Raw genomic sequence first — 23,887 nt, 5'->3', positions numbered from 1 at the left:
TTAATCAAAATGTAAATCTTCCATTTTAATTTTGGAAACAATTACACAGATTGCTTTACAAATTAGAATTACATGTAATTTTTTTAAAGTTAAACATTTTTTATAAATGCTTATCATTTCTTTCATTACCTTTACCTTTTGTTATATGGAAAACTTTAATTAAAATCTTGTGGTACAAAAATTTTTTACATACATATATATATACTTTTTTTCGAAATAAAATTTTTTTTCATCTTACATTCCATTTCAAAAGCAGTAGGTTTAAAAAAAAGGTGATTTGAAAAAAAGTGCCTTGGTTTCTCTAAGATGTTTTCAGTAAGAAATTAGCATTGTTTTTATGCATCATTTAAAATTCCTTTGCTGGTTAAGCTTTACTTTTTTAAAGGTGAAGAAAGAAAATTTTTGTACCATTCGTATTTGAAATCTTATTCCCTTTTTTTGACCAGGTAAATGAAAGAATGTTAACAAAAAAGTATAAAACAATGTATTAAATCTTCATTGAAAAATATTTTAGGTTTAATAGTATTTTTTGAGTTTATAGGTTTTAACAATAATTTATGAACGTAATTTGAATGCATAAATAAACAATTTATACTTTTCTTAATAAGCATATATAAGTTTGGCAGTCCAGGCATTCAGATGCCTTGTCGTAATAGGGTTTTATTTTTTCTTCTGTTTTTACAAGATTATGATGCAAAATTTATTGCCTTTTGTTTCAATTTGAATCTCTCTTTCAGAGCCGTGTATTCAGGTTATAAGGCGTTCGCCTCTCAACGAGGTGACCCAGGTTCGAATTCCAGAGGTGAATAGTTAATAATAATTCTGTTTCCGACTCTCACCAAGTACACAGCGTTGACGTAAAATATCCCCAATGGTAAAGGGATCATGGGTTTGAATCTCCATGCCCTCGGGCTGACCGCGGAAGGTTTTCGTGCATTTTCTACATTTTAAGCAAATGCGAGGTAGTTCCATTAAAATAGTCCTCTACGATGGCTAGTTTGTTCCAATGCTTGATTCAGGAGTTTCATTGCCTTCTGGGTTGGGTTCAGAATTACGCGTTGTCTTTGTAGCTAGATATTGATAGTCGTAAACTCAAAACCGAGTCGGCTGTTCTACGCTAGTTATAAAATAAATTAAAAAGGCATTTGCAAAATAATTATTAACTTTAATAGTTAATAATAGAATAATACTATAATAATAATTAACTGTCATAGGCCTTAATAGAATAATGGTCTAATTTGCTTAAAAAGAATGGACCCAGCTGCAATTTTATGTTCTTCATCGTTTTTAGTTTCTCGACAGTCCTAGGTTCTACCTAACCTTCTCCATAACTTTTCTACATTTGGCGAATACTCTCTTAACTTGAATGTTTTGGCCATTATCAACACAGTCGATCCCCTTAAGCGGGGGACTACCCCGAGATCTTTTTTCCATGGGCTTTGCTAAAAAGACTTTCTTGCGGAAACGATTTTCATGCGTTCTTGCCAGATGGCCAACTCATTTAATTCACTGGTTTTTTTTATGAATTTTACCATATCAGATTATTTTTAAAAAATGCTGAAAAGCTTTAAATATTTTTTTTTCTCAATGACCGTTTACTTTAACTCCACCAAATGTATTTTGAAAAATTCCTCTTTAAAGTTTTTAAATCTTCTGTATCATCACAATTTCAAATCTCCGATGCAAATCTCGAGATAGATCTTAAAAGACTCTCGTAAAGATGCAGTTTAGTTCTTAGTTTAAGAAAGTTAGATTTTCCTCTTTCATTCAAATAGTTTCTAGAATATTTTAAACTAATGTACGTTCAGATTACTTATGCTATTAAATAGGGGTATAAAAGAATCATACATTGAAACTAAAGGCTTTGCATCTCAAAATGAACCAAAGTTATCCCGCCATTCAAATAATATTATAATCAACATGCATCAAAATATATTATAAAAGCTTATCTATGGACTAATTTAAAAATAATTTGAGGCTAATGCACATATTGTGACGCATAAATATGCATATTAATTAGGTACATTAATAGTTTTACATAAAATAAAATGTGGCGTATTATTATTAACTTATTAGGCAAGACATATTTTATTGAAACATAAGTTTTTAAGCTATTTCACTTTTTTAATAAAGAATTAGAATATTAAGTATTAAAATATTTTTTTAATATAATATATGCTGTATAATAAAATATAGTTTACAGAAAATCTCATTTTATAAAAATTTTGTAAGATTTGTTACTACTCTTAGAATGAGAATTTATAAAGTACTTTATTTTGATATCTTGATTTATTAGTTTAGTGAGATTTTTGAAAACCTAATATGTTTCATAAAATAATTTCTCTTGAAATATAAATCCGTCCAACTATAAGTGCTTCGATTTATGTTCATACACAAAACGAGACATTTGCAATAAAATTTCTGAAATAATTATTTTAGTTTCAAATGTGAGATTTGATTATTTTGCAAAAATTAATTAAAAGACAATTAAACAAGTTCTTTATAAAATATTTTTTGAGTTTATACATTTGTTGCGCTATGTAAAATTTTAAAAGACTTCACATTCTTAGATCACTTCTTGAAATGTTTTCTTTCAAGTATTTAAGTTAATGACTTCCATGTAAATTAATTGCTTTGCATTCAATGCATATTAATTGCCATTCCTCTTAAATAGAAATAAATAATATGCAACTCATCTTATTAGAAATGTTAATTGAAACTTGAGAATGTTGTAAGCGTCTAAATGGCAGTAAAGCGAAAGATTAATAAAACTCATTAAATCTATTTTACTATGCAGACATAATTTTTAGCGATCTGAATAGTGAGAAGCCATGTAGCACAGGGAAAAGACCCGGGTTTGTATCTCAATGAAATTTGGTTGATTCGTATGCTAATAGTGTATATTATTTAAAAAAATATCCTGTTGCGTAATTCATAAATGTATAGTGTTTGACTATTTAAAGATGTGAAATTCTGTGTTTAACATGGTGATCACTAGCAGATTATCTGTGTTTTGTGTGAAATTTTCTTTTTGGTATTAACTTTTTTTTCAAGCTCAAACCTTGAAGATAAAATCAAATAAAATGAAATTCATTTTAATAAAATATTTTTGACTTAAATAATTAATTTATTACCTTAATTTTAAAATGCGACAGTGTTTAAGATTTTGTGTATATTTTAAGAACTCATGACCAGAGGATGCCGATTGCAAACGTTAATTTTTAATTACATAGCTGAAAATCATGAAAATATAATTTAAAAGAAAATGTTTAAGTAAAAATATCCTGCAAAACCTTTTTTAACATTTTTTTCTATTTTTGCACGTCATATTTTATAACAAAATTTTAACTCAATTGCACAGATTTTAGTTATGTTATTTATTTTTATACAGTTATACGCAGTTAAATTTGAAGTCTAAAGGTTCTGAAAAACATTTGAAAAAAAAGAGTTATCAAAACTGCATGTCACGGTGTTAAACTTTTGCAAAACTAATTATTTAACTTGAGTAATACAGTATCATCCTATTTCAGACCAAAATCAATGAAAAATAAATTAGAATTTTACGTTAACTTTTTGCTGCAAAAAACGACTTTTATATTCTTCTATTCTTCTTAGTTAAATTATTGATTGCAATAAATTTGTGTAATTTCATTCATGTCCATTTAATTTAAGTGCTTGTATTTAAAGGTGTAATATTATATTTAGTTAAGCATGTAGTTCCACACGTTTAGCTTAACATGTTATTGTGTACAGGTTCATTTTTACTTTTTCTGCAAAAATTGACAGTTATATTACTCTAAACTAAAAGATCGATCAGTTTAAATTAATCATTCAATTCGTGTTTATTTTCTTCAACTAAGTGCTTGTGTTCAAAGGTGCACATATAATTGCACTAAGCTAAATACATAGTTCTGAAACATTTCTAAATCAATTTAAACATATATTCTGATCTATTCTTACAAAATAAATGAGAGGGAGCTCTTCTGCCAATGTTGCTTTTAATGAGATAGTTAATGTTAGAAATTTATTCAAGACGTTATTATCTAAATGATGCAGAACAACTCTACAGGTCCTTAAAGCAAGTGATAAAATGAGCATATAAGTGCTTCAGCTTCATGAATAATTCACCCTTTCTTGAATTCGAAGAAAGGAAATTTTTCGTTTAATTTTTTTATAAGGAGAAAATTTCTTCNGAAAAAAAAAAAACAGTTCTTTTGAATTGATTTCTCGAAAATCGTGCTTTCCTCTAAGTTTAATGTAGTTTATAAGTAAGTAAAAAAATCGCGTTATATCAAATCTCAGTTGATGTAACTTGCTTTCAATAGATATCTGATAATACTTTTAATATACCCGGATTTCACTCCAAAAACTTAAATCAATCAATCAATATAATTAAGTAAATTTCTTTTTTCAATCTTCATGAAAAATTCATTTTTGCAATCGATTATATATTTTAAATTAGCAGAATCCTAATCAATTGGGATTTTTGATATAGCCTAATTAAAATTTTAAGATAAATTTTAGCACCAATTCGAAGATTAGATAAAATAACCAATTTGATTATTAGATAAATATATATTTTTGGAGAATATATATATTTTTATGGCTATAACTCTAAATAGTTTATTGGCACCACAAAGCCCTTTGACAGTACCGAAATGGGAAACAAATATGATGTATCGTAAAATCCGCATTTAAATTTGCTCCTCTAGTTAATTCCTTTCCTAAAAATTCAGTGTTTCCTAAAACATCCGGAATTTACTCCTAATCCAGTTTTCTCGTACCTTTTGCACATTTTTTTTACTGGTTATACTCAAATTTAACCTCTAATTTAACAAAAGAAAAATTTTTTATAGCTGTTAGCGTAGTTCTATATAAAAAAGCTTTTTTTATCACTTAAAGTTACATTTGCTTCTTGCAGCTTCAAAAAAGAGGAGTCTTTAAAGTTGTATTTTGACGGCAGTAGAAAGACTGCTTGGATTGAGAAGTCGCTTCAAAGCGATGGAACGAAAATGTTCATATCTGATACGATGCTAAATGCATTTGTAAATAACAACTACAAGATAAATGGTGGAGTTCATCTTAAACCGGATGTTACCTCCCAAACTATTTCAAAATGTGTAACGGAAAAAAGAATTTGTGAATTTTGTGACAAACATTTATATGGACTTAAAACCGCCGCCTATGAGCAATCTGAAAATAGAGAGAAAAAAAGCATTGCTCATTGCGACATTTATTATAATGGAGATAAAAAAGGAGGCAGTGGAGATAAAAAGTCTGCCTTTCATGGCGAGACTATAAAAATGTTTTGAATATTCTGCAACCAATACTATGATGGACCAAAAAAAGCGGAATATGCTAGAGAACCAGCTGAATTGAATAACCCTAAGATGGCATCGTTGAGTGAAAACTTGACTCCTGACAACGGCAGAGCCAAAACTGTCCTTGATGAGATGCCATTTGAAAATGGACGCAAATCCCCATCCATCAATGCTGATTTAATGAATGAGGAATCGGGCTCTGAAGGAGCTGACCCTTCGCTTGAAAGTAATGAGGAAGAAAAAATGATTTTAAATGGACAGATCTGTCAAAGAGATGACAGCACGGAAAGTGCTTCGGATGAAATGGCGAGTGTTGCAGTAGAGGGTGATAAAGCAAAAATTAGACTTAGTGGAGATCTTCCATTTAAAGAGAGCAGAAAAATAAAGATTGTGACAAACGGAGTACTGTTTGAAAGTGCTCACAAGACCTACAAGGCTGTGGTTTCTGAAGTTCCACACAAAATAGATGAGGAAAATAAAGTTACTCCTACAGGACGAAAGGCTGAAACTAAAAAACCTTATATTGCCTGTGTTGGAAAGCCATTTATGAGTTGTGAAAAAGCAAAGGCTTTTTGTTATGGAGTACCACCTGCTGCAGGATTTCCAACGCTCCATTAAAATTTGATGAAGAAGATTACAATTCGAGAGGCTGGGAGTGTGAAACAAATGAAAAAAAAACTTTATATTATTTGATACACTACTATTGAACTACTTCAGGAATTGTTATCAACATGAGTGACATTTTTCCTGTTAATTACAAGTTTTGATTTTTTTGGTAATGCATTATTTTTTCAAAAATTAATTCACGTACTTCTAGTCATGTTTTTTACTTGAATGTACAAAATTGTTTTTAGCTGCAAATGTAATAATATGTAATTTGGCAGATAATAAAATAGTGTTTAAGTAAACAGAGTGTTTTCATTAAATTTCCTAATTACTAACACGCAATTCTGACTACATTTAAGCTTTAAAATGTTTTCTAACTCTTTCAACAGCTTGTTTTCATTTACGTAAAAGAGGAACCTTGCATTCGAAATTGTAATAAAAAATCCGTTTTCGGTGAGCTAGAGCTCTTTAATTTTGGGTAGATCTCCAGTTCCTGAAAGTTTCGATCATTTTCTAAATGCTAAAAACAGTATTTAACGCGATATTATAGACAAATATAATTTCCTTAAATCGAAATTCTGACCTACTTTCAAATGCATTTTTAAATGGAGCTACGAGCTGAATAACTTTCTAAGTTTCAATTGCTTTTTGACTACTACAAGCTGTATTAATTAACACAATCATTTAACAGAATAACTCACCAATTAAAATTTTAATTATATTCTGACTATCTTGTCAGAATATAATTAAAATTTATTAATGGAGCGTAGTGTATGATAGCATTACAAGTCACAGTAGATTTTGAGCGTTTTAATAAAAATTTATTGCCAACAAAAATTTCAAAAATTTTTCGACTAGCCTAATTTGAGTTTGGAGAAATTAGCAAAAGCTTTAACTGTTTCTTGAACTCTACAGCTAGATTTTATTGCCTTTTTATTCAAAACTAGTATTTATCGATATTTCAAATTTCTTCCTCTTTATGAATAGCTAGAAAGATCAAATTACATATGCACCAGCTGAAAATACAATTTTTAGCAATTTTCTACCACTTTTTAGTGGTAGAAAATTTATATTAGTGGCAAAGTTTATCACGAAATAGAATTCATCGTAAATCGCTATTGTGTCCACTGTTTTTTAACTAAATAGTACTTTGTAGCTCTATGTACTACTGTAGCTCTATTCTTGATATCATTACTAGAAACACTCATGAGTTGTTTTATAACAATTTCAAATTTGGATCCATTAAGTAAAACTTTAGTTTTTAGAAGTCTCAAGATGCTGATTTGAAATTATCCTGAGTGTTAATGGAAATAAGCAACCGGTATTAATATTTTACTTTTTTTAATGTGAGGAAAAATATTATTTCACATAAAAAAATACTGTAAACTCTGAAAGTTTTTTTTTAAATATTAAAGTTAGCGCTCTTATTATTTTAAGTCATAAGTCCTCTAGCTCCCCCCCCCACTTCTTAAGTCAAAAATATAAATGATTCATAGAAAATGAAACTTGACATATTGATAATCAGAGTGTTTTACAATAACCGTCCTTAAACTGAACTTTTAGAAAAACTTGTCAAATGAACAGAAATCAGACGAATTACCAGTGAGATAGGCAAGACGAAAAAAGAAAAATAATAAAGTATGCCTTATGAAATTACGAGTCCGATAATCTTTTTTACTTCTATTACATACCTCCGTCGGACATGTTTTGATTTGTTATTTGTTTTCGCTGCTTCGTCTTCTTAAGTTGTGGTTTTTATATGTGAATGACGTATTTATTTTTTATTTCCAGAACATTAATTTGTGATTCCTAGTGTACTATTTTTCTGACTTCATTTTTAATAAGGATTCTATAAATGTATATGCGGTGATTTATGAGCATTCTGCATTTATCCTTGACAGCTTGCTACGAATCAGACAAATTATTCAATCAAACTGAAACATCGTATTGAAAATTGTTTTGGTCAGAACCGTAAAATATTTCTCCATAAAATTAATGTATTTTTCCTCCATCAATCAATCTTGTCAAAGTCTTGATTTTTCAGAAACTACCTTACGTTTTTGTTACACTCTTGAAAATGAGAATTGCAATAATTAAAGATATATGCATAAATGTTAAAATAATTTATTTTTAATCTCTCAACTCGAAATCAAAAGATTTGTAATTTTTTTGGATGCTAAAGTGATTATTAAATAAATCAGGAACTTTTTTGAATTTTACACTTAATCATCAAAAGTAATAAAATAATTGTTAACGTAGTACAGGATCCCTTCTGTCTGGTTAGACTAGATGTGGCTTATACTCCATAAGATCCCGGAAGATCTTTGAAGAAATATTAAGCAATGTAAATGTACGCTCGCAATCAGTCATACTTGCGTAATTGTTGCATATACCAGATTTATTACAGAAACTTGCATTTTATTTCAGTTTCAAATGTGTTGGATTGGATTTAAAATCATAATTTGAGGTTGTAAGATCTTCCGTTCAAATTATCCAGAATATTCAAGCAAATAATAAACAATGTAGATCTAGTGGAAACATGCTTTTTCTTGTTAGGAAATGCAATTAATGTAAGGAAACATTAGGTCCTTGAAATGCGCCAGACGGTATCCTAAAATGTAAAAAAAAGCTTAAAGATTTAATAATAGTTCCACTTTTACTAAATGAAAACCATACCAAGATGTTAAAAATCTTTTATATTAGTTATTATACTACAATTAAAAGCCCTGATAGTGTTTTTTTTACATATGCTTTTATTATACAATGCTAAAACAACTTGAATATTTGAAATTTTTCCATCAATTTCGGCACATTTACTTACTTTTTATTATTTTTCACTTTATTTACATGAGAATCGTACTAAGAAGAATAAAAATTGGTAGATTTATAAATAACAAGTCTTACCATTAATCGAAACATAGTACTTCATTTATTATTTTTAATTCTTTACAAGAAATAAAGCAAATAAAGCCGCAATTTTTGTGAATTTTTGGTTAGAAATTCAATTTAGTTCATCGTTATATTTACTATTTATTATTCTTTAGTTTAGTTCGGGTAACTATTAGTCTAAAGGTAATAATGAATCAGTTACCTAAAAAGTATGTTCTTTAAAAAAATTCTCTATAGCACACTGTTTATTATTATTTAAATAAATCATTGTTCTGGTGCATTATCTATCCATTGGCAAGCTTAGAAAAGGATTGAATTTTCTCAAACAATTTGATCGCAACTATGTAAATTTTAACATCTTCTGTATAGTAACTGTTAAACACAATTGAATAGATTTTCCTAGTGAACTACTGAAAGAAAAACAAATTGAATAAGCAATGAGAAAATCCGCGTTATATTCAATTACAATGTCTCAGAAGATAATCAGGAATGTTACTTATTGCATTAATCAGCTTGCCAATCCCATGCATTTCCAAGTAGAATGAATACATTTGGGGAAAACCAAATTTATTTATGCATTCGCTGAGAATAAAATGAGGATAACGACTTTTAAATAAAAAAAAGAGCATTTGACTAATGTCATTAAAATTTATTTATTCAAATAGAAATTAATTAAAAGAAGGTAACAAATGAATAAATAAATTCTGTAAATATTAAGTGTAATATGAATATGCAGTGAGTTTTATACCAAAAACTGTAAATTAATTTTCTTCTTCCCCATTGTGATTACTGGAAATGAATGTTAGATTTTCTTCGCATTGAATAAAAATTTGTAAATCAAAACTACTCTGATAAAATTTTTAAAATTCATTAACATTAATATAAGAAGTAAAATTTTCCTTAATCTATGAGCTTAGATATTAATTTATTTTCAAAGACTAATAATCAGCTAAAATTTTTCTAATTTGTGTATTTTTTAACATTACAAAGCGTTTGTTAAAAGTGTTTTTATCAGCCGCCATTGCCAGGTTAGACTGTTGAAAAAATATCACACAAAAACCCAATTGATGTTAAAAAAATACCCCACATTCACAGTGGCTGCATTGAAGCTTTAGTGCTATTTATGCATCATTCTCATATGTATCCCACACATTTTTTCTTGATAAAGTTAGATTTATTATAAGAATCAATGGTACGCTAATCAATCATCGAGCGTTTGGTATTGACGTCAGATTACGATTAGATTAGATCATGTTTAACTATTCACCAATATCTGCAAATGTAAGACTTATTACTCTTGCTAAAGCTTAATTTCAGAAAAAATGCCATAAAATATTGTATTTACATTTAGACGGATGTAAATCTTCCGCTATGCATGTATTTACGTATGCAATTCAACCGCTAGCAGGTTTATCCTATTTAATTTTGTAAAAGAAATATGATACTTTATTGATCAATAGTTTTTATTTGAGATTAGCGTATAATGGTCCATCAGATCGAGCTTGGCCCCCGGATATCTGAAATTCTTGTTTCCTGCTCTATATTTCAGAATGTGCCATGGCGGGGTTTAATTTGAAATTACGCCAATATTTCTTCATGAGAGGTGGTGGCTCAGGGGATAAGTGCTTGCCCCCCCCCAATGAGATGACAAGAGTTAGAACTCCTCACCTGGCTTGCATCGACCACAGTGATGACGTAAAATATCTTCAGAGGTAGACAGATCATGAGTTAGTGACAGATCATGAGTGAATACGTTATGTACTGAAAAGCAAAATTAATAGGAAAATAAATAGTTTAGGAGAAAGGTGAAAATTACTATGCTGTTATTAACATTTATAAAGCCTGATAAATTTTGGTAAAATTTACTAATTAGAATAAATAAAAGTCAGTTATTTACTGAATAGATAAATTGAGGGAAAAATAATATGAATTCAATTAGTAGAAGTACTATAAATCGCCATACTGTTTTTGATGCCAATGATGCTTAATTAATTTTGGTAAGTAGGTGCTAGAATTGAAATAAAATAAAATATGTACTAAATAGCAAAATTAATGAAGAAATGGCAATAATTCATTTAAGAGAAATGTAAAAGATCGATGAACTATTTTTGAAGTAAATGATACTTAATTAATTTTTTGTACTGTGTGCTAAATAAAATAAAACTATAAGCTATGTAAATTAAATAATCTCAAGAAACTGAAGTCGAAAGATATCACCTGATGGAAAACTTCACGCGGTTCAAAAATATACGGAATTAAAATGACAGTCGACGGGTTTCAAGCGATTTAAAAACAGGAGCTCATTTTCAAGACTTGTCAGACGTGAATGCAACGAAAAAAATAATTCGGAAAAAAGAAATCAATGCTGCTGAGAAATAAAAATAAAGGCACAAAGCAAAATTTAGAAAGACTCCAGAGATCAAGAGAGATAAAAAAAGGAAAAATAGAACAAAAAAAGAGAAAAAAAACTTTTTTGTCTGTTTAGCAAACATTCTAGAAACTTGAGAAATTTTCAATTGCTTATACCTTGCATGAATTTTGGGCATACATTCAATTTCCGCATTGCTAGAAATATTTTACCCCCCCCCCTTCATCGTCGGTTCATCTTGATGCACTGGAATCTTATTTTATTCATCTGAATGTTGATTCCCTAGCTAGAGACATTAGTTGCCGACCGGCCTGTGTAGGGGGCAGGGAACTGTCCTTGCATCTGAAAGGTCCTGGGTTCGAATCCCGGGCAAGGCATGGATGTTTCTTTCTCTCTCTGTGTGTTCTATGTCCCTTCTTCTTTGTGCGTAAATGTGACCCGCCCTATAAACGGGTTGTGGTTGTGTGAATTGAGTTTCAGAAGTCGAATTCCTGGCCATAGATGACACCACCGAAAAACAGGAACAATCGCACCTCCACTGTCTAAACAGGCATACGACAAAAAAAAAATACCCCACATTAGTTGCTTCCCACCTCTCAGCTTCTATGATTTTACCTAGTTTTGGTTTCTTACATTTATTTTTAAATTTTTGTTGACAACTTTATGTTTTCATCAAATCAACTTTGTTTCGTTACATTCACGTTTGTCAAGTTTTGAAAATTTGAGTCTATTTTTAATGCGCTTGAAACTTGTCAACTGTCATTTCAAATTTGTATATTGTTTGACCAGGTAATATAGGCTATGCATTAAAAATCAAGTTTATTGGAAAATTGGTTCTAAATCGTTTAGGTAAAATATAAAAAAATTGCCATGCTATTATTGATACCAATCATACATAATTAAGTTTGGCAATAGATACTAATTAAAATGAATATAATCCATGTACTGAAAAGTAAAATTAATTAAGAAATGTTATAACTCTTTTTTCCAAATCTGAACAGTGTAAAATTCATAACTTTCTTGTAAAAAAAAAACTTAGTTACACGCTTAATCTATATATATATTTCTCATACACGGAGACAAAAACAAAAAAAAAGTCTCATTACAACTTTCTGAATGGCAACGCTAGAAAATCGACCCATGATTGCCGCTAAAAATGGCACATGCCAAATCTGGCTGAGGTGGTACAACATATAGCGCTTTTAAGAACGGAAACTGAAATTACCAGAGAGAGCATTCTCACCAAATGTCAGCTATCACACTATCAGCTGCGGCAATCTGTCAGTATTTTGTCGAAAGCGCTTTTTTTCACGAATTTTTATATTACGAATTTATTTGACGATTAATTATAGCCAAAATTGTAGTCTTTTTAAAGAGATATCAGTTTCAGAAATTTTATCTTAAGATTTTATACTATAGCACATTTCTAATAGGTTTAACGAATTACATGTCATTTATTTGAATTCAAATTTATTTTAATGACTTAGTGTTTACTAAAAAGATGCATTTTTTTTAAAAAAAAAGTTGTTATATGGATTTGAATGATTGTTTTGAATTCTTAGAATTTTGTGCATTTGCAATGTACCTAAGTTAGTAGCGAGCAAAGCGAGCTTCGTTTGCTAAGCAAACCACATAAGATTGCATAGCAATTTTCGGGTGTTGGCGAGCGTTAGAGAGCAGGGGGCGCAACCCACTAGTTTTTTATAATCTTGTATCCCTGACCACTTTTAGTCTTCTTATTGTTGCGAATTAAAATTGTTACGTATTTATAGATCATCTATACATAATATGGCAACAGTGAAAAAAAATACTTTAACAGAGGTTTGTCGACAATGATAAAAAAAATCTGGTAACAAAACTAGAATCTTCATTCTTACTGAATTATTTTCCAAAGTTTGTGCTAAGGAAAAAGCTTTTCTCAAAACTCTAAAATGAATAGAATTTTGAGTGCGATAAGTAATTTTCGAAAAAGATTGTAAGTTAAATATTCATTTGTAATTAAATTTCCATTAAATTTTAAATTATATATGCGCTTCTTAATTATATAATGTTCGGAAGAAATTTTTTTTTTGAAGTTGGCCACATTTATCGCTATGCAATGCACTTCAGTATTGTTGTTATTTGGTAGTTATGTTTTGTAATATTATATCCTTTTAAAACTGCGATTAATTTTTTAATCTATTGATATTATATTAAAATGTTGAACAATTCCTTTTTCTTGGAAAAGAATTGTTTCTACGTATTAGTTAGATTTTTGAATTTTAAAGTCAACAATATTAAAGCCCAATATCTAACAAAATTGAAATAGAAATTAATTAGCTGATTTTGAAAAAGTCCAGTTTAATGTAGTTTAGAAATAAGTAAAAAAATTGCGTTATGTCGAATCTTAGTTGATGTAACTTTCTACCAATAGATATCTGATAATACTTTTAATATACCTGAATTTCTCTCTAAAAACTTAGATAAATAAATAATTATAATAAATAAATAATTATAATTGAATAAATTAATTACTTTTTTCAATCTTCATTAGAAGTTCGTTTTTGTGATAGATTATATAAGAATAATAATCAATTGGGATTTTTCGGCTCGCCTTATTAAAATATAAAGGAAATTTTTAACACCAATTCGACGATTATTTAAAATAACCAATTTCATGATTAGATAAATATTTATATTAGGAGAATATACATATTTAATTGCCTCTAAATAGTCTATTGCTACTACAAAGCTCTCTGATTTGCTCTAAATTTGCTCCTTTTATTAATTCTTTTCCTAAAAATTCTGAATTTCCAAAAATGTCCAAAATTCACTCCTAAGTCTAGTTTTTTTCTTCTTTTTTCGCACTTTTTTTACTGGTTATACTCAAATATAATCTCTAATTTAACAAAAGGATATTTTTTTCTTCGGTGTTAGCATGATTCTATTAAAATAAAGCTTTTTTTTACACTTAAAGTTAAATTTTCCTTTTGCAGCTTCAAAAAAGAGGAATCTTTAAAGTTGTGTTTTGATGGCAGTAGAAAGACTGCTTGGATTGAAAAGTCGCTTCAAGGCGATGGAACAAAAATGTTGGTATCTGATATGATGCCAAATGCATTCGTGAATAACAACTACAAGATGAACGGTGGAGTTCATCTGAAAACGGATGTAAACTCCCAAACTATCTCAAAATGTGCAACGGATAAAAGAATTTGTGAATTTTGTGGCAGACATATATATGGACTTGAAAACACGGTCTATCAGCAATCTGAAAATGAAGAGAAAAAAAGCATTTCTCATGGCGAGATTTATTACAATGGAGATAAAAAGTCGGCCTTTCATGGCGTGACTATAAAAATGTTTTGCATATTCTGCAAGCAATATTATGATGGACCGAGAAAAGTGGAATATGTCAAAGAACTAGTTGAATTGAATAACACTAAGATGACATCGTTAAGTGAAAACTTGACTCTAAACAACGACAGAGCCAAAACTGTCATTGATCAGATGCCATATGAATATGGCCTCAATTCTCCATCCATCAATGCTGATTTACTGTATGAGGAATCGGGTTCAGAAGAAGCTGACCCTTCACTTGAGAGTGATGAGAAGGAAAAAAAGATTTTGAATGGGCAAACCTATCAAAGAGATGACAGCATGGAAAGTGCTTCTGATAAAATGTCGAGAGAAGCGGTCGATCCTAACAAAATAAAAAATGAACTTGGAGGAGATGTTCCATTCAAAAAGAACAAAAAAATAATGATTGTGACAAACGGAGTACTGTTTGAAAGTGCTCACAAAACTTGCAAGTCTGTGGCTTCTGAAGTTCCACACAAAATGGATCTGGAAAGTAAAATTATTCCTATAGGACGAATGGCTGAAACTCAACAGACTTATATTGCCTGTACTGGAAAGCCATTTATGAAATGTGAAAAAGCAAAGGCTTTTCGCTATGGCGCACCACCTGTTGCGGGATTTCCCACAATCCATTAGAATTTGATGAAGAAGGTTATAATTCGAGTGTGAAACAGAAGAAGGAAAAAAAAACTTTATATTATTTGATACACTACTATTGAGCTTCCTCAGGAATTGTTATCAACATGAGCAGCATTTTTCGTGCTAATGACAAGTTTTGATTTTTTAGCAATGCGTTATTTTTTCGAAAATCAATTCACGTACTTCTAACCATATTTTTTACTTGAATGTGCAAAATTGTTTTTAGCTTCAAATGTAATAATAGTATAATTTGGCAGATAATAAAATAGTGTTTAAGCAAACACAGTGTTTTCATTAAATTTCCTAATTAATAACACGCAATTCTGACTACATTAAGTTTTAAAATGTTTTCTCACTCTTTCACCAGCTTGTTTTCATTTACGTTTTCAGCGAGTTAGAGCTCTTTAATTTTGGGTAGATCTCGAGTTCCTTGTCTAAATGCTAGAAAAGTATTTAACGCGATATTATAGATAAATATAATTTCCTTAAATCAAAATTCTGATCTACTTTCAAATTAGATAGATCTTTCAAATGCAACTTTAAAAGAAGCTACGAGCTGAATAACTTTTCAAGTTTCAATCGTTTTTTGACCACTACAAGCTGTATTAATTAACACTATCATTTAACAGAAGTAGTATATGGGGGGGGCTAGAGNTATGGAAATGGCAAAAGTGTCCTCTAGCCCCCCCCATATACTACTAACAGAATAGCTCACCAATTAAAAATTTAATTATATTCTGACTATCTTGTACATAAATGGAGCGTAGTATATGATAGCATTACAAGTCACAGTCGATTTTGATCGTTTTAATAAAAATTTATTGTCAATAAAAATTTTAAAAAATGTTCGACTAGCCTAACTTGATTTTGGAGAAATTAGAAAAAGCTTTAACTGTTTTTTGAACTCTACAGCTAGATTTTATTGCCTTTTTATTCGAAACTTGTATTTATCAACATTTTAAATTTCATCCTCTTTATGAATAGCTAGAAAGATCAAATCACATTTGCACCAGCTGAAAATGCAATTTTTAACAATTTTCAACCACTAAAAGCAGAATTTATCACAAAATTGAATTTATCATCAATCGCTATTACGTCCACTGCTTTTTAACTAAATAGTATTCTGTAGCTCTATGTACAACTGTAGTTCTATTCCTGATATCATTACTAGTTACAATTGTTATTTAAATGTTGCAAACAAAGTTTGTTTTAATGTTATTGGCTATTTAAATTTCCCTTGCTTTCTGATTTTAAAAAGTTGAAAATTAAAAAGAAAAAAATAATAAAATAAAATTTAAAAATTGTGGGTATTATTATACTTAATTTTCCAACTTTTTTAGTAATTTTGTTTCTACAGTTTTCTCTAAAAAAAAGAAGATAAGCCACACAAAAGTCATAACAGACTTCTGTCACCACAAAAATTCCCTCAAATATTTTTTGAAAGTCATGTACCCTAGATTTGTCGTTTCAAGTTTTACAAGACCAGTATTATTTAATCACTTTTGTTCACATGAAAACTTACTTCTTTAATTTTCTATCATTATTTTAATATTTGAATATATATTTATATTAATATATTATCATAATATTTATATTAAATTGCTGCAATTTCTAAAAATTCAGCCATGATTCTGTAAATAACTTCTTCAACTTGACGACAGGAGAAATACACATTGCCTATTCGAAAAGCTGATGCAACATTTATTTCATGAGCTGTGATAGTCTCACGTGACACAAATTACACTGTATCCAGGGAATTAAAATCAGTTTAAACAAACTGTTTTCATATTAAAAGTCAGTGCAGAAATATTTTCGTTTCGGAATACATTCAAAGTTAAACGCAACAAACATTCATGAGTTGTTTTATAACAATTTCAAATTTCGATCCATTATGTTAAACTTTAGTTTTTATAAGTCTCAAGGTGCTGATTTGAAATTATCCTGAGTATTTATAGAAATAAGCTACCGGTATTAATATTTTACTTTTTTTAATGTGAGGAAAAATATTATTTCACATAAAAAATTACTTTTTCCATACGTTCATAAGCAGTGTAAACTCTGAAAGTTTTTTTTCATATTAAAGTTAGCACTCTTATTATTTTTAAGTCATAAGTCCTGTAGCTACCCTCCACTTCTTAAGTCGAAAATATAAATGATTCATAGAAAATGAAACTTGACATATTTATAATCAGAGTGTTTTACAATAACCGTCCTCAAACTGAACTTTTAGAAAAACTTGTCAAATGAACAGTGCATATAGAAATCAGACGAATTACCAGTGAGAAAGGCAATACGAAAAAAAAAAATAAAATAAAATATGCCTTATGAAATTACGAGTCCGATAATCTTCTTTTTTACTTCTATTACTTTCCTCCGTCGGACATGTTTTAATTTTTAATTTTTTTCTCTGCTTCGTCTTCTTAAGTTGTGGTTTTTATACGTGGATGACGTATTTATTTTTTATTTCCAGAACATTAATTTGTGATTCCTAGTGTATTATTTTCTGACTTCATTTTTAATAAGTATTCTATAAATATATATGCGGTGATTTATGAGCATTCTGCATTTTTCCTTGACAGCTTGCTACGAATCAGACAAATTATTCCATCAAACTGAAACATGGTATTGAAAATTGTTTTGGTCAGAACCGTAAAATATTTCTCCATAAAATAAATGAATTTTTCCTCCATCAATCAATCATGTCAAAGTCTTGATTTTTCAGAAACTACCTTACGTTCTTGTTACACTCTGGAAAATGAGAATTGCAATAATTAAAGATATATGTATAAATGTTAAAATAATTTAATTTTAATCTCTTAACTCGAAATCAAAAGGTTTGTAATTTTTTTTTTGGATACTAAAGTGATTATGAAATAAATTATGCACTTTTTCGAATTTTACTCTTAATCATAGAAAGTAATTGAAATAACTACTAATATAGTACAGGATCCCTTCTGTCTGGTTAGACTCGATGCGGCATATATTTTATAAGATCTCGGAAGATCTTTGAAAAAATATTCAGCAGTGTAAATGTATGCTAGACAATTAGTCATACTTGCGTAATTGTTTCATATACCTGATTTATTATAGAAACATGCGTTTTATTTCAGTTTCAAATGTGTTGGATTGGATTTAAAATCATAATTTGAAGATGAAAGATCTTCCGTTCAAATTACCCAGAATGTTCAAGAGAATGATAAACAATGTAGATTAGATCTATTGGAAACATGCTTTTTCTTGTTAGGAAATTCAATTAATGTAAGGAAACATTAGGTCCTTGAAATGCGGCACACGGTATCCTACAATGCAAGAAAAACCCTATTCGTTCCACTTTTACTAAATGAAAACCATGCCATGATGTTAAAAATATTTTATATAAGTTATTATACTACAATTAAAAGCCCTGATAGTGTTTTTTTATATATGCTTTTATTACACAATGATAAAACAACTTTAATATTAGGATTTTTTCTATCAATTTCGGAACATTTACTTACTTTTTATTATTTTTCACTTTATTTACATGAGAATCGTACTAAGAAGAATAAAAATTGGTAGATTTATAAATAACAAGTCTTACCATTAATCAAAACATAGTATTTCATTTATTATTTTCAATTCTTTACAAGAAATAACGCAAATAAAGCCGCAATTTTTGTGAATTTTTGGTTAGAAATTCAATTCAGTTTATCGATATATTTACTATTTATTATTCTTTAGTTTAGTTCGCGTAACTATTACTCTAAAGAGAATAATGTTAATTAATTATCAGTTACCTAAAAAGTATTTTTCTAAAAAATATTCTCTATAGCACACTGTTTATTATTATTTAAATAAATCATTGTTCTAGTGCATTATCTATCCCTTGGCAAGCTTAGAAAAGGATTGAATTTTCTCAAACAATTTGATCGCAACTATGTAGATTTTAACATCTTCTGTATAGTAACTGTTAAACACAATTGAATGGATTTTGTTAGTGAACTACTGAACGAAAAAAAAATTGAATAAGCAATGAGAAAATCCGCGTTATATTCAATTACAATGTCTCAGAAGATAATCAGGAATGTTACTTATTGCATTAATCAGCTTGCCAATCCCATGCATTTCCAAGTAGAATGAATACATTTGGGGAAAACCAAATTTATTTATGCATTCGTTGAGAATAAAATAAGGATAACGACTTTTAAATAAAAAAAGAGCATTTGACTAATGTCATTAAAATTTATTTATTCAAATAGAAATTAATTAAAAGAAGGTAACAAATGAATAAATAAATGCTGTAAATATTAAGTGTAATATGAATATGCAGTGAGTTTTATACCAAAAACTGTAAATTAATTTTCGCCCTCCCCATTGTGATTACTGCAAATGAATGTTAGATTTTTTTCGTATTGAATTGAAATTTGTAAATCAAGACAACTCCGATAAAAATTTTGAAAATCATTAACATTAATATAAGAAGTAAAATTTTCTTTTATCTATTAGCTTAGATATTATGGGACTAATAAACAGCTAAAAGTTTTCTAATTTGTGTATTTTTTAACATTTAAAAGTGTCTGTTAAAAGCGTTTTTATCAGCCGCCATTACCAGGTCAAGCTGTTGAAAAAATATCACACAAACTTCCAACTGATATTAAAAAAAATACCCCACATTCACAGTGGCTGCATTGAAGCTTCTCATAGTGCTATTTATGCATCATTCTCATATTTATCCCAAAAATTTTTTGTTGTTGATAAAGTTAGAATTATTATAAGAATCAATGGTACGTCAATAAATCTACGAGCGTTTTGTGTTGACGTCAGATTATGATTAGATTAGATCATGTTTAACTATTCCACAATATTAGTTAGAATTATTATAAGAATCAATGGTACGTCAATCAATCTACGAGCGTTTGGTATTGACGTTAGATTATGATTAGATTAGATCATGTTTTACTATTCCACAATATTAGTTAGAATTATTATAAGAATCAATGGTACGTCAATTAATCATCGTGCGTTTGGTATTGACGTTAGATTATAATTAGATTAGATCATGTTTGACTATTCCACAATATTTGCAAATGTAAGACTTATTGCTCTTGCTAAAGCTTAATTTAAGAAAAAATGCCATAAAATATTGTATTTTCATTTAGACGTATGTGAATCTACCGCTACGCATGTATTACGTATGAAAATCAACCGCTAACCGATTTATCCTATTTAATTTTGTAAAAGAAATATGGTACTTTATTTATCAATAGTTTTTATTTGAGATTAGCGTATAATGGTCCATAAGATCGAGCTCGGCCCCCGGCTGTCTGAAATGCTTGTTTCCTGCTCTACATTCAAGAATGTGCCTTGTCGGGGTTTAATTTGAAATTACTCCAATATTTCTTAATGAGAGGTGGTGGCTCAGGGAATAAGTGCTTGCCCCCAATGAGATGACAAGAGTAAGAATTCCACACCCGGCTTTGCATCGACCACAGTGATGATGTAAAATATCTTCAGAGGTAGACAGATCACGAGTTAGAAATCCCTCAGCGTCTGACTAACCGTGGAAGGTTTGCTTCACCATGTAACGCAAATGCAAATAAGTTCCATCAAGTTTCTCCCTATACTTTATCTAGGGCCGGGATAGCCCGGTCGGTAGGGCGCTGGGCCCATGTCCAAGAGGTCGTGGGTTCTATCCTCGCCAGTCGAAGACTCCCCGTGTAGTAAATGGTGACTGATGCACGTTAAATCTGTCGAGTCTCAAAGTCCTCCATGTTCCCATAACAAATCAGTACCTGTGAGGGTACAGATCCAGGAGTTCCTTGTCTTCTGGATTGGTTCAAAATTACAAGGCTACAGAGTTGAACATTAGTAGTCGTAAACCCATGAAATTGAGTCGGCTGTTCAACGACGGTTAGAAAATAAAATATACTTTATCTAGGAACTCCGTTGTCTTCTGGATTGGGTTTAAAATTATAAGGCTAGGGAGTTAAAAATTGTTAGTCATACACTCAAGAATAGTTCCCTTGCTCAATGTCGTTTATAAAATAAAATATTTCTTAATTCAGCAAATGCCTTATTTGAGATATCTTTTTTTTCGGATGTTTCATAATGAGCGAATAAATAAAAAAAACTAATTAATTACGAATTGGGAAAAGTTTTATTTTGTAAACTCTTTTCAATACACTAGTTAATATAATTATTAACTGTCGTTAATTCGTATTTAATAGTTTTTTTTCTTAAAATCACCTGTTCTGAGTTTCACATTGTGTTATTTCTTCAAGATGCATTTCATGTTTTTGTTAAGTGCTTGTAATTTAATTATTATATTGAAATCTTGTATGTACTAAATTTTTTTCCCTTATTTTCCAAAGTATTTTTTTTAAAAATATCCTGTTTATATTCACGCAAATTTTGAATAATAAAATTGTTGAGAAATAATATTTTTCACTTGCTTTGTTACTCAAAGACAAATTGTAAAGCTTCCCATAACATTAATGGAAATAAGTAACGTATTCATTATTTTTACTGTTTGTTTTGTCTTTCTAAAGTAAACTCTCATTTATGTATTTTCATTTCGAATGAAAGATGATTCCATACATTTCAGCCTTCATCCAAATGAACTTTAAAAGTAACTTCATTATTTATACTCATTATTTTTTTTTTACCTTATTCTTAAAGCTTCTTCTAAAAGTCCATTTGTTAAAACAATGCCTTTTGTATTACCTTTTGTGCCTTTTACATATTTAGGAAATCAAACATGTTTTTTTTCTCCATTTATTTCAGTAGAAATAATATTTACAACAAGAAAGCGCATTGTATTTCAAAGAAATGAAATATAATTATGATGTTCGTGTTTTGAACACCGTCTGAAAAATTATTATATCCTAACAACATTTTTTGAAAAATTAAAATAATCATTTGGTAGATGAGAGCTCTTTAACTGTTTTAAAATTCTTGTTTACCGCCAAAAACGTAATTTCTAGTTCAATAATAGAAGATAGTTTACTGCAAAATAGAGTCAAAGTAGCTCCGAAGCAAGTTATTGCCCAATTTGAAGATCCCATGCATTCAAATTAAAGCTGCATGTGCTAATTTTTTAGCACTTTGCACGTGGTGGGAGAAATGTGTGAGGTGCGAAATTACATTTCATAAGTACCGGGACTCAGGGCTTACATCTTATTTTTTGAATAATAAAAAAATAAGATATAACAATTGGTGCCGTGACCAGGATTGAAGGTATTATTTGAGAACTGAGTTGGTAAAAATTATCAAAAATTCTCAGGAATCTCTTCGATTCCCTGAACCGGTCGGTTTTAAAATTGTTCACAAAAGTTTTCGATACAGACTTTCTGCAGCAAGTCTGACCTGAAGGAAAAATTTTGATTTCGTCACTAGGTGTGTATGGAACGCTGTTCGTGCGTGTCAGCTTTAAGGACTTCTTGGAAAATTGTCCATTCAATCGACGAGGAACTGGATTGGAACTGGACGAGGAACTGGAATGTCAACCACAGGTGTTTTCTGGAGGTTCAGCCTTTTAGGTGTCGGCATAGCATTATAGATTTCTGATGTCATCCGTCAATGGTCGTTAGCTGCTCACTTTCGGGGCTGAGCAGAGTTTCATCTACCATCAGGGAGAGACAAAGGGCCCTTTTGCTGCCCCCGGCAGTAGTGTATCATCTTGCTGAGCAACTCATCCGAGCATACCTTGCATAAGACTCACATGACTCAGCTCTCCTTAGTCACATTCTTGTATTCAGTTAGTGCATGCTAAGGAAATTCTAATTTGGAAAAAGTCTTTCTCGTGACCTGACAACACACACCCAATGTGTAGGAAAATATCCAGATAAACTTGCATAGTTTTCAATTAATACATTGACAGTCTTTTTATCTTGGAAAGTCACTTAAATGTTTTTATACACTAGCACACAATGCACAAACGTTATACTTATTACAACTCAATTCTCAAAACATACCTTCATAACATAGTTTACAGCAAAATAGAGACCAAGTAGCTTCGAAACAAGTTATAGTCCAATTTGAAGACCCCATGCTTTCAAATTAAAGCTGAAAGTGCTCATTTTTAGCACTTTGCACATGGTGGGAGAAATGTGTGAGATGCGAAATTACATTTCATAAGTACCGGGACTCAGGGCATCGGTACCTTTTACTATAAAATCAATTTTAACCAGAACATGTTACGGGACAAAACCTCGATACATCGTAATATTTTCAGTAATAATTACCATAAAATCTTTGAACCCCTCTAATTAAATTATCACTGTAAAAATTTCGGTACAATGATTACGGTACAAATGAATTGTACGGATAATGCACCCAATGTGCCGGCAAGATCGACCAATACGATAACTTGATCATGAATTTTTTTACAGAGAAAAAAATTTAAGTTTCACTTATGAGTGATGTTTGTAATGCTGTCTAAATAGATCATTTAAAACTCGAAAATGATTATTCTGGAATATTGAAAACATATAGATGCGGAAATTTATTAGTAATAATGTAACAATAAAAATAATTTTCTTAATAAATCCTTCTATATTACCTCAGAGATCGGAAGAGTATATGCATAGAAAACATATATGTTGTTACTTATTGCTTGAAAATGAAAAAAATTCATATCACTAATTATTCAAAATCAATTGATTGCATTAAGAAGCATTTTCTATTTTAAAGGAAAATATATCTTACCAGCAATAGTTTATTTCTCTCTCTCTCCTTTATTTATATATAT

At 29.7% G+C, this 23,887-nt stretch overlaps 1 protein-coding gene across 4 annotated transcripts in view; it reads left to right on the top strand.

The window, feature by feature from the left end:
• The window catches only part of LOC107453683 (uncharacterized), a 303,673-nt gene that overhangs the window by 174,973 nt on the left and 104,813 nt on the right, over positions 1-23,887 (top strand). Inside the window, exon 3 of one of the 4 annotated variants that reach the window (XM_071177770.1) lies at positions 14,160-15,397. The exons of the other annotated variants lie outside the window; for them this stretch is intronic. Coding sequence (XP_071033871.1) covers positions 14,251-15,156 — 906 coding nt within the window. The 5' untranslated portion in view covers positions 14,160-14,250 and the 3' untranslated portion in view covers positions 15,157-15,397. Of the gene's footprint in view, positions 1-14,159; positions 15,398-23,887 lie in introns of those variants that run through there. 4 annotated transcript variants of the gene reach the window in all.

This window comes from Parasteatoda tepidariorum, chromosome 2 (assembly GCF_043381705.1).
Source record: "Parasteatoda tepidariorum isolate YZ-2023 chromosome 2, CAS_Ptep_4.0, whole genome shotgun sequence".
Lineage (NCBI taxonomy): Eukaryota > Metazoa > Arthropoda > Arachnida > Araneae > Theridiidae > Parasteatoda > Parasteatoda tepidariorum.
Note: the sequence above shows the minus strand (reverse complement) of the source record. Positions and strands in the feature narration are given on the sequence as shown.